The following is a 12,916-nucleotide window of genomic DNA, read 5'->3' as shown; positions in this document are numbered from 1 at the left end:
GGTGACTGCAGAGCCTGGTGCAGACCCTGGGGGTCAGTATTCTGTATCCCAGGAGCTGCAAATAAGCCAGAGACCAAGGAGCCACAGAGGCACATGGTGCTGGCCACACCGCATGGCTGCGTCAGCCCGCCTCACCGGGTAGGTGCATTCCCACCCGCCACCGTGGGCTGTGGTGGGAAGCGGGCCCCATGGTGGCTTACGGACGCAGCTCCAGGAACTGGACAGCATTTGGTACTTTCTGGTCTTTTATGTTGTAAAAATAAAGGCCTCTCTGCCATCTACTGCCCTTTCACCCCGCAGGGGCGCTAACCTCAGGGCCTCTGGGCTCAGCCCCAGTGGAGAAGCAGCACACCTGACTTCCCGGGGAGGCGGGAACCCTGCACAGCAGCCCCCGCAAGACTCTAGGTGGGCAGCCATCAGTCCTCCTCAGAGAGCTGTAGGTCCTGCAGCTCGTCCTCTGGCCCCTGGGCCAGCTGCCACAGCTCCTGGGGGTCCAGCCCCGCCTCTGTGTCTGGGCTTCCATCTGCAGGGAGAGAGCACAGCTACATAAATTCTGCTTTATCAGGAAGAAGCCAGCCTCAGAGGTTACTCATCACTAATTAATCATAGCACTAATTAATTTATCGCTGCTGCTGTTGCCGGCTGCCAGAGCCAGCCAGGATGGAGCAGCTGGCCTGGTGTCCCCAGGGAGGGGCGTGAGCCCAGCTTAGAGCCAATGGCTCTGCCCACCCACAAGATCCCCCAAGGCAGCCCTGGGCTCCAGATAGACGGGCTCAAAAACCATAGCAACCCTCACTCTGGGAAACACTTACCCTCTGACTTGCTGACTTCCTCCTCCCCACTGCTACTACTGCTGTCATCGTCCTCCTCCTCCATTTTCTGCCAAGCTCCTGGGGACCCAGGCGTCCCTGGGAACCAAGCACAAGAAGCCATGGGAGTGGACCCACCAGCAAATGCAGAGGTGGCCGCTAAAGCAGCAGGGGGGCTGGGGCACAGCCTTGCACCACACCTTCCCTTAGGTCTCCTTTGTTCAACTGGAGAGGACCCAGAACTGCCCCCAGAAAGTTATGGTGGGAGGGGGTGACACAAGGCTTAGGGGCTTGTGTTCCAATTCCAGGAGGGCCCCCACCTCAAAGCCAGCCATGTGGCAGGAGGGGCAGAGGGTGATGATGAGCACCCTTCCTGTGGTTCCATGAAGTGGGAAGCCTGCTAGGCCCACCTGCTCCCAGGACCCAGCACAAGCTGAAGCTCACTCAGGCCAAACCTCTCTTTGTGAAGTCCGGGGCATCATCCTCATCATCACTATCCAGATCGAAGAGGTCCTTGAATTCTGTCCTGTCCTCATCCTTCCTGTCCCCTACCTTGCGGCGCTTTACCTCTGGGAAGTTCAAATCTTCCAGCTGGAAGGACAGGGACCAAGAGCAGCAGCTGAGGGTGGTAGCCCACCCATCACAGCCAGAGGCCCACTCACACTCCCACTGACGGTTTTACCCAGACCCAGTCCGGCTCCCTCCCCACCCTCCCCAACACCCCTCCCCTAGCCTCCAGCCTACCCTCCAAGCAAGGACCCTGCCCAGCCACTCTGGGGACGATTAGTCAGCATCACCGGGTAGGATTCCTGGACAGCAGCCTCACCAGACCAGTAAGGAGGCCACTAAGTACCACTGAAGCTCCAACCTTCCTGTTCCCCCCAATTTCACCCATCACCCCAGAACAGATGGCAACCCTCACTGACACCAGGGCAGGGCTGCAGATAGCCATATCACTTGGCATGAAGCCATCCCCTCAGGTCACTCCATCCACACCCACTGCTCAGGACCAGACCCAAAGACAGCTACAGCCCTCCCTGCTGGTCCACAGCTGGCCCACATGACAAGGTCAGCCCAGAACTCACCCCACAAAAGTCCTAACCCATCAGGCCTGATAATGGGCAGGAGATGCTCTGCCCCTGCACAGCCCTGGGGCCTTTCCTCCTGGGGGTCACAGAAGCCCCCAGATTCTACCTGGCTCTGCACACCATCTGCTGTCAGAGCAGCGGCAGCTGGGGGTAGCACCCACCAACCCCACTCACATCCTCCCAGCCAAGCTCACATCCCGGAATCCCCGCCATACTCGTTCTTTGCCACTAATCTCCAGCTGAATCTCGCGGTCCCTCAGCTTTCGCCACTGGCTGTAGTACTTGGTAAGCGGGGTCCCCTCCTCTCGGGTTCGCTTCTCCCAGGTATCCTGTGCAGAAGTCCAGGGTCATGTCCCACCCTAGGCAAACTCCCATACACCAGCCATACACTGACTGGTGCCCCCAGGGCCTGGGCTCTGGCCCCCAGCTGACCACTGCACGCTGATCAGACACGCTGAAGCAGACTTTCTGGCGGACACTGCGGATGTGCTCTGCATTCTCCTGCACCTTCTCGAGCAGCTGGCGCACCTGACGGCAGTAGTTGGCCACCTTGCACTCCCGGAGGAAGGATTTCAGCTGCAGAAGAAGAGGCTCAGCCTAGCTCCAGGCACAAGGCTGTTCTGTACCCTGTGTGCAGTGACCGCAGACAGGCAGGGGTAGGGGGTGGGCCGGTGTCATGGGGTCCTATATTTCAGGCCTGGGGGACACTCCTGTGACAGGGGAGCCCTGGTGCACACTGGGGGGGGGGGCATGTTGCTGTGTGACATCTATAGCCCAGCCCCTGGGGGCCTATGCAGGGCTGATGGGAGAATGTGCGCCAAGCCAGGGGCCAGGGAGAGGGGTGGGCAGCGGCAGGCACAGCACGGATCTACTCTCCAGGCTACATCCCACCCACTGCCTGTATCTGTAAATAAAGCTGTACCGGCGCATTTGTTCATGAATTTCTGTAAGTTTTTTTGTCCTTCTTTCTGCGGGAAAGTTGAGCAGTTTCGAGAAACCATGTGACTGCAAAGCTTAAATTATTTGCTGACCCTTTTCTAGACCACGATCCCTGGGACTCAGACACAGCAGGTGCATACACACTACGTGTGGGCAGCCCCACCCCACTCACCACCAGGCCCACAGGCACAGGCCTCCCTGAGATGGGAAGCACCGAGGCTGAGGGTAAACAGGCCTCCAAGTGGCCTAGAAGGAGCTCTGGGGAGGGAGAATCCCCCCACCCCTCCAAGTATTGCCTGAAGAAAAGCTGAGGTGGACAGCCAGGGCTTCCTCCCACCCCAAACCTCTCCTAGTGCATCACCCGGCCCAGGAGCACCTGGAAAAGCACGCACTCAGACTAGCCCAACCCAGAGCGGAGGGGCCAGGTCCAGCCTGCTCAACCCCGGCACCTCCAAGCAATCTCATGGCTGGTCTGGACCCTGGGCTGTGGCAGGGTGGAGATGCGCTGGCAGGTCCTGGGGTCCTCGTGGTGCACCCATGCCAGCCCACTCCTCAGGCTCCACACCCAGGATCTAGCTGCCAGGCAGTGTCAGCAGAGATGTCACACTACCCAGGTTCTGCCACTCATCCCGTGTGGCTGGGTCTGCAAAGTCCCACTCCAGCCCCACATGAGGGGAGCTAGCCTGTTAGGAGATGGTCTGGTCTGCTGAGGGGTCTGGGCCCATGGAAGCATCCAGGTGGGAGGCAGCGGGCACACACCTGCAGGATAGCGGGCAGCACCAGCTCAGGGAACGCGATGCTGTGAGCCTGACTGTGCAGGTACTCCAGGGTGAGGTCGTACAGCTGCTCCACCAGGCCATCCTGAAGCAGCGAAGGAGCGGTCAGCATCAGGGCAGATGGGGGCTCAGGTTTACCAGGCTCCCCCAACCCCAGGAGGCCCACAAGGTTCAACTCTGGAGGGAAGTGAGCCTTCTCCTGTCCACACTCATCTGCCTCCAGGCACCCCACACACAATGCCCTCCGACACCCTGCCATGACCCTGCCCAGGGCATTTCCAGACCCTCCCAGAGATCAGGCTTACCCGGTATGCCTTCTCCTGCAGGTTGACCTTGGACAGCTTCAGGATCACAGCGAAGTTGATGGGCCTGGAGCTTATGCGCCCCGGCCTCCTGTTGAAGTCAACCTGCTGGAAAATCTGTCCCAAGGACCTGTCAGCCCCTCCTGCACACGATGCGACCCTGGGTCCCTAGAGACCCTTCTTGAAACCAAGGATAAGACACAGTGCCAGTCCTTCGGCCCCCAAACACAGCCTTTCCCCCCATCAGCTCGAGTTCCAGATCTCTGGTCCCCCAGAGTCCCTCTGCCACAGAGCAAGTCCCTGGTTGAGGGAACAGGACTAGGGCAGGACCTTCATGTACTGCTGCTGCCCTCCTCAAACGGGCCGGAAAACCTTGAGAACCAGCGTCTGGAGACAAAGAAGGGTCCCTCCAGCCCAGGGTCACCATCACTGCAACTTCCTCACCCACAACCGCACCCCCACAGCCTGGTCCTGGTTTCTAGTGTTTGGAGAGAAGCCTTTCCTGACCTGAGCTGTGTGCACACGTGTACACACAGATGCACATGCACAGAGACAAGCACGGGAACACAGTTTTGGAGTTAACGGGGCTTCCGGCCCAGCTCTGCCCCTGATACTGGCAAACACCCGGATCAACCCAAGTCTGTGACCTAAAACCAGCACTCTCAGGCCGGCCCTGCAGAGCAGCTGTCCTCACCTGTAGTGCCACTCTTGCCCACCACACAGAGTACTCACAGGCAGGCTTCATGCAGAGCAACACCCTCACAACACCTACATGCTATGTCATACCCATATGCTTTGAACAAGGAGCCAGCACTCAGGACAGTGGAACCAAGGTGAGGGGTGATCAGGCCACATGCAACAGGAGGCATCTCCCCCCAACAACCCTGGGCACAGGCTCACCTCGAGGATGAAGGGCAGCACTGGGATGAAGGTGCCCGTGCTCTCCGAGAGCAGTGTCAGGGCGCGCACACAGTGCATGCGCAGCGGGTAAAAGCGGGCCGTGGGGACCAACCTGGGCACGTGGGAAGGAGGGAGTAAACAAAGGCCCAGCCTCAGAGAGCCTCCTGGCCCAGCTGCCCCAACCTCTCCCCACCCACTGGGCTCCAGTCTCAGGAAGGGTTCTTCCCCGGCAGGGCCAGTGGCCACGCCTGGCTCGGACAAGCAAGGGCAGAGTAAAAGGCCCCCACCAAAGTTGTGAGGACCTGCCTCTTTACTCAGTTACACCGGGACACACCCTCCCTGCCTATCAACTCAATTTCATTTCAAGGCATGACATGGTGGGGAAGCGGAAGCCTCTGGTGAAAACCTTTTTCTTCCCGTCAGGAGGTCAGCGATGCCCTCTTCTGGCCACACATGGCTCCTCCAGTCTCTGCTCCCAGAGACCAACACTGAATATGCATACCGTGGCACATCACACCAAATCTGCTCTGTGCAAGAGGCCTGGGCAAACAAGCCCAAATTCCCTTCAGACTGCACACCACCTCCTCTGCCCCATGACTCCAAAATATATGTGTGTGCCACATTCTTGACTAAGGTCACAGGCAACCAGAAGCCCAGCTGACAAGGATTCTGGAATGTAGGCACAAGGCCACAGACGGCCTAACCCCAGACCTTTCTCAGGTGCTGCCAAGTCACAGCACCATGCCCTAGAGACCCGAGTCACCAGGGGCACTGGCCAGGCCCTCCTGGAAAACTAGCTCCCCCTGGCCTTCCCGGATACCTCCTTGGGTGACCCGACCCTATCCTGACCTCCAGGACAGCCTCTTGTATCCTTGTCCCCAGAAGGCCCTGTGTAACCCCAGCCCTGACCCCCTAGGACACCTATGTAACCCTGGCTCGTCTCTTCTTAGGCCCTCCGGGTGGCCTCACCCAACCCCGACTCACTTGATGCAGCCGATGATAACCTGGGATAGCGGGTAGATCAAGGGCTGCAGAGCTTCACTGGGGCAGATGGTGCTGAGGGCACGGCACCACAGGTAGAGGCAGTGCACGAACTGCCAGTTGTACACCGACTGGTATGTCTCCTGCCGGAGAAATCCACTCGGTCAGTCCCTGGGTCCCCTCTATCTACTCCACAGCCCCCACCAGCAAGGCCCCTGCCCCGCCAAGAGGCTGAACTGTCTCTCCTACAAGGCTCAGGGCCCACGGTGGGTCAGGCTCCACTCCTGCACACCTTCTTGCGTGTTGTCATGGCGTTGCGCAAGTGGATGGCGAGCTGGCGGATGTAGAGGAAGGCGTGCTGGTAGGCCACGCCGGTGTCCAGAGCCAGCAGCTCCGTCAGGGTCCGCTGCATGAAGTTGATGAGGGGCAGGGTGCTGGGAGAGGTGAACTTGCAGTTCCTCACATACGTGATATACATTTGCTGCCGGAAACACCCCAGTCAGAGCTACCTCTGAACTCCTGGTGCCCTGTGCTCCCAAAACGCAGCTCTAAGCCCCCTCCAGACACCAGGGTCTTTCCCTCAGAGCTGGCCTCAGCAGGAACCACAGCCCAGACACATCTGCCGCAGACCCCTCTCCTCAGCATGGTCCTGCTCCTCGAGTCCAGCAGCCCTGAGAAGGGTCTGCAGCGCAGAGGGGAAGGGTCTCACTGGGAGGCCTGGGACCCAGGAAGGAGAGAGCTGCAGCATGAATAACCTTGGGATCAGGCAAGGAGCCACAGTGCCCTTGGCTTGTGAAGAGCCCCAATCACAAAGGCAACCTGCCCAGCCCCTCAGGTCAAGCCTTGCAACCCAGACCCCAAGGGAAGACCTGGGGGCACCGCTACCTTGAGGACAGGGCTCAGGAAGACATCCTTCTTGTGCCGGCAGACCTTGACGAGGACGACGAAGGCCAGCACCCGTAGTGTCTCCTCACCAGTGCTCCACAGGACCACCATCCTCTGCAGAGACAAGCTGTCATCACCTGCCCCACCCCCCCAGAGCCCAACCAGAGGCAGCCCTTCCCACAGTGCCCAGGGGAGCCACAAGATAGAGCTCCATCAAGGAGAAGCAAAAACACAGCATGCCACCCCTCCTGAAGGCCGCACAGTGAAAACGGACCTGTCATCCACACATGCATGCATGGGGTGACAGAAAGCTGGCCCACTACCAGGGCAGCCCACCCTCGAGTAACTGGGCTCTGCTACCTCGAGTGTGCTCACACAGAACCCCATGGGGTAGCACGAATGCCACCTGCACACCAGCCAGCAGTGCCCGCCCCAGTTCACCTTTAGCAGCATGCGGCACTGCTTGGGAAAGGTCAGGTAGTAGGGCACAGAGCTGCCCACATGCTGGAGGACGGCTGCTGCCACTGTTGCCTCTGCCACGCAGGCCACCAGCTGGGGAGGAAGGAGAGGTCAGTGAGGCCCAGGATGTGAGTAGCCAGGCCCCTATGTGACTGGTAGGCCCCACCTCCCAGAACTGCACCTGGATGACGGAGCTCAGGTAAGCCTTGACATCCAGCCGGAGCTTGGCCCACAGCGGGCTACTGGATGGCTGCAGCACCCTGTGGAGAGAAAGCACCCCCCCAGCTCAGGAGGCCACTAGGAGGCAGAGGCCAGTGTTCAAAGCACAAGGGCATGTGGGCCCTGTAGAGACACACCACCACCCCCGCCGACCATCTTTCCCATGACATTCAGGGGCTCCTCCAGCTGGACAGACACAAGACACACACTAGGACTCTCTCAAGGGTAGCTCCTAGCTATGCTTCAGGTGAGGTACCATCAAGCCTCAAACCCCCACCACATGGCCAGAGGGTTAAACATTCTCCCTGTCTGAGCTGGGGCCAGCCACTTCCCCCAGAATCTCCAGACGGATCTCTGGCCTCTAGCTCCCACACGGCTCAGGCACCCATTCTGCACTCCTAGGTCTGACCCAGGCATCACAAGCCAGAACCACAAGCTGGCTTCCTTTGGGCCACTCTTGTCTTTTTGTTGGCCACGCCTCATGGCTTTTGGGAGGGCTCCTCAATCCCTGGGCCATGGACCAGTACTGGTCCACAGCCTGTTAGAAATCAGGCATCATAGCAGGTAAGCAGTGGGCAAGTGATCTAAGCTTCATCTGTGCTCCCCATTGCTTGAATTCTCGCCTGAACCATACTCCCACCCCACTCCATGGAAAAACTGTCTTCCATGAAAGCCATCCCTGGTGCCAAAAAGGTTGGGCCCACTGGCTTATAGGGTCTCAGTCTCCTGACCAGAGACAACCTGAGCCACAACAGTGAAAGTGCAGAATCCTAACCAAGTAGACCACTAGGAAACTCCCTGGGTCACATACACTTTAGAGAGACCAGGCCGCTTACTAATAATTTCAGCAACAGTGGGGAATACTTCTGGAAGTTTCTCAAAGGCATCATCCCTCAACACTCAGAACTCAGCACGTAGGTGTTCATTCTAACTGCTAAAGCATGTGAAAGAATAAAGGACAGGGGCTCCTGAAAGTCTGCTGGCTGATACCAGCTACTGGGCACCTAAAGCCACAACCCAGGAGGTGGTGCCACCTCCTCCAGCATCTGCCATCCTCCATGGAGACTGCTCTGTATAGGGTAGCGGCCCCCATGGGAGCCCACACCCAGCACCACCTATACCGCCTGTTTGCTGCCCACTCACTCGCTGCCTGGCCCCCTCCACCTTCACCGGTCTATCAACTTCCCTGGTTCCCTCAGATACAGCCACCTCCACATGGCCACGCCTTCAGTCCAGCTGGACCCATCAGTCCAGCCCCCACCACCATGAGACCTAGGTATTCCCATCCCCAAATCCTGGCCTCCCCACCTCCCATTTAGATGGTCACAGCAAGACCTCTCCCTGGAGGTTCCCAGATTCCTCTGAGCCCCAATGTAATCCACAACCTGCCATGTCAGCTACTCATCTCTCCCCTCTGAAGCCCTTCCACAGCACTCTGCTCAAGCAACCTCTAGTATGGAAGTCAAGGCCCAGAACCCGCATGGATTAGGCCCCTGCTTAGAGACACGCACACACACACGCATGCACACACACACACACATGCCACAGAGCAAAAAACCAAGGAGAGTAGAGGGGACTGATTAGTCCAAAGAAGAAAAGAGAGAATCCTGACCCAAGAAGATGGGGGACCAAAGCCAAGCACACACGCTGTAGCTGTTGAGGAATCTGGGCAGGGAGGAGGAAGGACAGAGCTACCCCCATAGGGCCTCAAGTGTCCAGCTTCTGCCAAGAGCCCTGCCAAGAGCCTGGCTCTGTCCTCAACATTCTTCTGGAGCCACTAGGTCCCAGCACCACTGCTGTTCGCAGGGCAGGGCCCTCACCACATCCCCGTGCCGTCCTTTTCTCTTACCTGCTGCTGTCTTTTGGGGCTTTTCCGAACAACAGCTTCTGGAGACAGCCGAAAAGATCTCTGATGCAAAAGGTGACCAGAGCATTGAACACTGCAATGAGGGGTCCAGAGATGCCATTCTCAGAACAGAGGATCAAATAGAGAGCCTGTATCCCTGGTTCCCTTGCCCCAGCTCACCAGCACTGTCCGTGACCTGGAATTTGCTGGTCTCAGCGCCTTCCTCGTCTCCTTGGGTGGTGGCCACGGCTGCTCGGAATGCCTGCACAACTTCATGGAACAGCTTTGGTGTAAGGTGCTCCTAAAGGGGCAGAAGGACCCAGACATTGGGGGTGCAGTCAGTTGTGCTTGGCAAAGCAAAGGCAGCTAGCTGGAGCTCCAGGAATTGCCTTGAAAGAAAGGCATTCCTCACCCATATCTTCAGACCAAGAGCAGAGGTAGGAGCAGTGTTACTTAGCCACATGTAGGGAACAAAGAGAGTCCAGAATCCTCCTGGAAGGGCCACAGGGGAGGGGTGGAGGGTCCCGGATCTGAACTATGACCAGCTCCAAGTGATATCTGGAGTTCTCCCTTTCTGTCCTTTCTTTTCCCTGAAGAAACCACTGCAAGGCCCTCAAAATGGCCCTGCCTCCACCAACTAGCAAAGACACAGAGACCACATCCTCCCCACAGTGGACTTCAGGGAGCCCTGGAGAAAAACTGAGAAAAAAGGTACAGGCAGAAGCCCTAGTCTCTGAATGAAGGAGAGAATGAAGCCCTGAGCCTGCACAGCCCCAAATCACTGAAATGAAGGAAGGGCAGACTCGGGGAAGGGGGACAGCTGCCTCCCACCCCCGCCACTTCTCACCTTTGCTGCCTGCTTCCATTTCTCCACCATGGCGAGGGTCACAGGGACAGAATCCCTCCTCTTCCCCTCAGGTCCTCTGGGGACCCCATCCTCCTCCTCCTCCTCCTCTTCACTTGCTTCCTGTGCCAAACACAGGGGGTCGGGCTGCATGGGATGCAGAGGCCACAAATATGTCCCTGTCCCCCACCAACTTTGCGTAGGGCCTCACTTCCAGCATGTTCGGCAGGGAGTGGAGCTGCTCCTCTTCATCCTCAGAGCTGTCTGAATCACTAAAGTTCAGCAGGCTCTGGTCATTCTCCTGCAGGAACTTGTAGAACTCGGGGTCTTTGTCCTTCAGCCGAGAGAGCTGGTCCTTGTGCTCAGATGCACCACCTTTACGCCGACTGAGAAGGTGGGGGTCTTCAAGTCTGATTGGCAGCCACAGCCAAGGCCGAGGAGAGAGGGGTTGGGGGAGGGGGCGGGGGAATGTGGCTTCCTGTCTTCCTCAGAGAATCTATGAGGTTTAGTCTGCTCCCTCCATAGCAGCTGCCAACAACCAAGGCAGGGGTATTTCCACAGACTAAGTTTTCAATAGATCTCTCTCAGTCCAAAACCCAAACTCATACACTCAACAGTCTCTCTACATGTTTCAATGCACTTATTTCAATAAGTGCATATGACACTGAACTTGGGCTTCATCCAAACTTGCTCTGCCCACACCCTGCTCTTGGAGAACCTACCCCAGTATTCTTGCCTGGCAAATCTCATGGACCGAGGAGTCTGGTGGGCTACAGTCCACAGGGTGGCTGAAGAATCAGACATGAATTAGCGACTGAACAACACCACCTCAGTTGTTGAAAACTCCCCCTTTCCAGGTGCTTAGGTGAAAGGTAAACTCTGACTCTCACATTGAGCATGCAATCTGTCATGAGATCTCACTATCAGTACTTTCAAAATTCTCATGACTCCTCTCCAGCCAGCAACATCTCTCAATTTCTTTGTCCATCCCTGACCCTTACAGCTGCTCTTAGCACAGCAACCTAAGGTACCTATTCTGTTAACAGTTACATGACATTACATCACTACCCAAAACCATGAGATAACTTCTGGCTGTACTGAAACACAGGTAAAAAGTCTACAAGACCCCGCCCACCATCATGTCTCCTCCTGCTAGTTTCCCCCTCATTTCTGCCACAGCTGAGCTCACCTCTGAATGAGCACTCTCACCAAAGGACCTTTTCTGTTCCTGCTGCCATTCTTCCCCTGCTGCTGCTGCTAAGTCGCTTTAGTCATGTCCGACTCTGTGCAACCCCAGAGACAGCAGCCCACCAGGTGCCCCCGTCCCTGGGATTCTCCAGGCAAGAACACTGGAGTGAGTTGCCATTTCCTTCTCCAATGCATGAAAGTGAAGAGTGAAAGTGAAGTCGCTCAGTCGTGTCCGACTCCTAGCGACCCCATGGACTGCAGCCTACCAGGCTCCTTCGTCTATGGGATTTGCCAGGCAAGAGTACTGGAGTGGGTTGCCATTGCCTTCTCCATTCTTCCCCTACTGCTGCAGTTTACTCTCTTAGGTTTTGCTAAATTAACACCTCCTTAAATGCTCCCAGCTAAAATTCCTATTCTCTTATCTTTCTGCTTTTCTTTCTTGTCTGCAGCACTTTTCGCTTCTACCACCCTACATACTGTCGTTTATCCAAGGCCCGGTAAGCTCTCTGAGGCCAGAAAAGAAGACTATCCTCCAACGTTGGCCCATCATCCGGACGACTTGGCACAAAACAGACGCCCGGTAAATACCGATGGAGGAATAAATAAGCCGAAGGATCTGGGGTTGGAGTCAGAAGTCCCTAGGCCTCAGTTATGAGGCGCCAAGAGTGGTAAGCACACTTCTGGTAGGGCGGGCCAGGAAGATTAGGATTAAGGGGGTTCGGCTTACACACAGCCCATGAAGGATGCTCCCACTCACCTGGCCAAGGGACTCCCACCTGGTCCATCCGGACCCCGGGCTGCCGCGCGCACCGCCTGCGTCTCCGCCTCTGGGGCTCCTTCGGGATCCGATTCGGACTCGGAATCAAAGCCCGAGGCCAGAAACTCATCCACCGTCAGCTCCTCAAGGCGCCTGCGGGCCATGCCGTTGGAGTCACGATTCCCCACGAGCCCAGTGTGCCCAGTCCTGCCTCCCCAGGGACACAGAGGGGCTCAAGGGGAGCCCCTATGGACGTAAGCACCCTCCGAAAGGCTGGATAGGAGCCTCAACTCACCGCTTGCGGCTAAGCGCCGCTGCCATGACTGCCGTACCTCAACGTGCACCCTACCTCCGGTCCCAGCAGCCCTTGCGCCAGGAGAACTTCCTGCAGGCCGACCCCGCCCCTGGCACCGCCCCTTCAGGTGGCTTTAGGGTTCTACAACGGTGGCTGTGGAGGCATCTAGGCGGGAGGGCGCGTTCACATCTCTTTTTTCAGATGGCCGGCGCCCCTACTCCCAGGGTGGCAAGCGGGACTCGAGCTTCCGGCGCAGGCCTGGTTCTGTCACGGCTCCCGCACGCTTCTGTTGAGGGACGGACTGCAGAGGTCCAGAACCCGGCAGGACTGCGTAGGGCGGAATCCCGCTGTCCGCTTACAAATCTTTTTCTCCAAAAAAGGCACTAATAACGACATCGACCTGGCGGAAGGTGGGATTGGAGCCCGGGTCGCCTTCGCCCAGCCCTGCCCACAGCCTTCCAGAGCTCTGTGAACACATGCCAGTGAGGATGTCAATACATCGACCGAGGAAAAAAATGCATGAGAGTGAGGGGAACCATGTGTCAGAGAGGACTCTTATACAAAGAGCTTTTCCAAATCAATAATAAAAAGCCAACAATCTAGTTTTCCGCAGATCGGAAAACAAACA

The 12,916-nt window shown here is 57.4% G+C and overlaps 1 protein-coding gene across 4 annotated transcripts in view; it reads right to left on the bottom strand.

Annotated features, from left to right (window-relative positions):
- Positions 1 to 227: 227 nt before the first annotated feature.
- NOC2L (NOC2 like nucleolar associated transcriptional repressor) overlaps positions 228 to 12,916 on the bottom strand; it is a 13,868-nt gene continuing 1,179 nt past the window's right edge. The window contains exons 1-19 of one of the 4 annotated variants that reach the window (XM_012187456.5): positions 12,289 to 12,328; positions 11,994 to 12,146; positions 10,260 to 10,458; positions 10,052 to 10,171; positions 9,385 to 9,505; positions 9,208 to 9,298; positions 7,321 to 7,399; positions 7,122 to 7,232; positions 6,681 to 6,794; positions 6,088 to 6,276; positions 5,799 to 5,938; positions 4,815 to 4,926; positions 3,918 to 4,031; positions 3,596 to 3,697; positions 2,330 to 2,473; positions 2,113 to 2,226; positions 1,265 to 1,400; positions 813 to 908; positions 228 to 523 (exon numbers count right to left, since the gene is read on the bottom strand). In XM_012187456.5, coding sequence (XP_012042846.1) covers positions 417 to 523; positions 813 to 908; positions 1,265 to 1,400; positions 2,113 to 2,226; positions 2,330 to 2,473; positions 3,596 to 3,697; positions 3,918 to 4,031; positions 4,815 to 4,926; positions 5,799 to 5,938; positions 6,088 to 6,276; positions 6,681 to 6,794; positions 7,122 to 7,232; positions 7,321 to 7,399; positions 9,208 to 9,298; positions 9,385 to 9,505; positions 10,052 to 10,171; positions 10,260 to 10,458; positions 11,994 to 12,146; positions 12,289 to 12,314 — 2,268 coding nt within the window. In that variant the 5' untranslated portion in view covers positions 12,315 to 12,328 and the 3' untranslated portion in view covers positions 228 to 416. Of the gene's footprint in view, positions 524 to 812; positions 909 to 1,264; positions 1,401 to 2,112; positions 2,227 to 2,329; positions 2,474 to 3,595; positions 3,698 to 3,917; positions 4,032 to 4,814; positions 4,927 to 5,798; positions 5,939 to 6,087; positions 6,277 to 6,680; positions 6,795 to 7,121; positions 7,233 to 7,320; positions 7,400 to 9,207; positions 9,299 to 9,384; positions 9,506 to 10,051; positions 10,172 to 10,259; positions 10,459 to 11,993; positions 12,147 to 12,288; positions 12,329 to 12,916 lie in introns of those variants that run through there. The other 3 variants (XM_004013792.6, XM_060396172.1, XM_042229390.2) reach the window with 3 other exon arrangements.

Source organism: Ovis aries, chromosome 12, assembly GCF_016772045.2.
Source record: "Ovis aries strain OAR_USU_Benz2616 breed Rambouillet chromosome 12, ARS-UI_Ramb_v3.0, whole genome shotgun sequence".
In the NCBI taxonomy this organism is placed as follows: domain Eukaryota; kingdom Metazoa; phylum Chordata; class Mammalia; order Artiodactyla; family Bovidae; genus Ovis; species Ovis aries.
The sequence above is the reverse complement of the archived record's forward strand: the minus strand, read 5'-3'. Positions and strand labels throughout refer to the sequence as shown.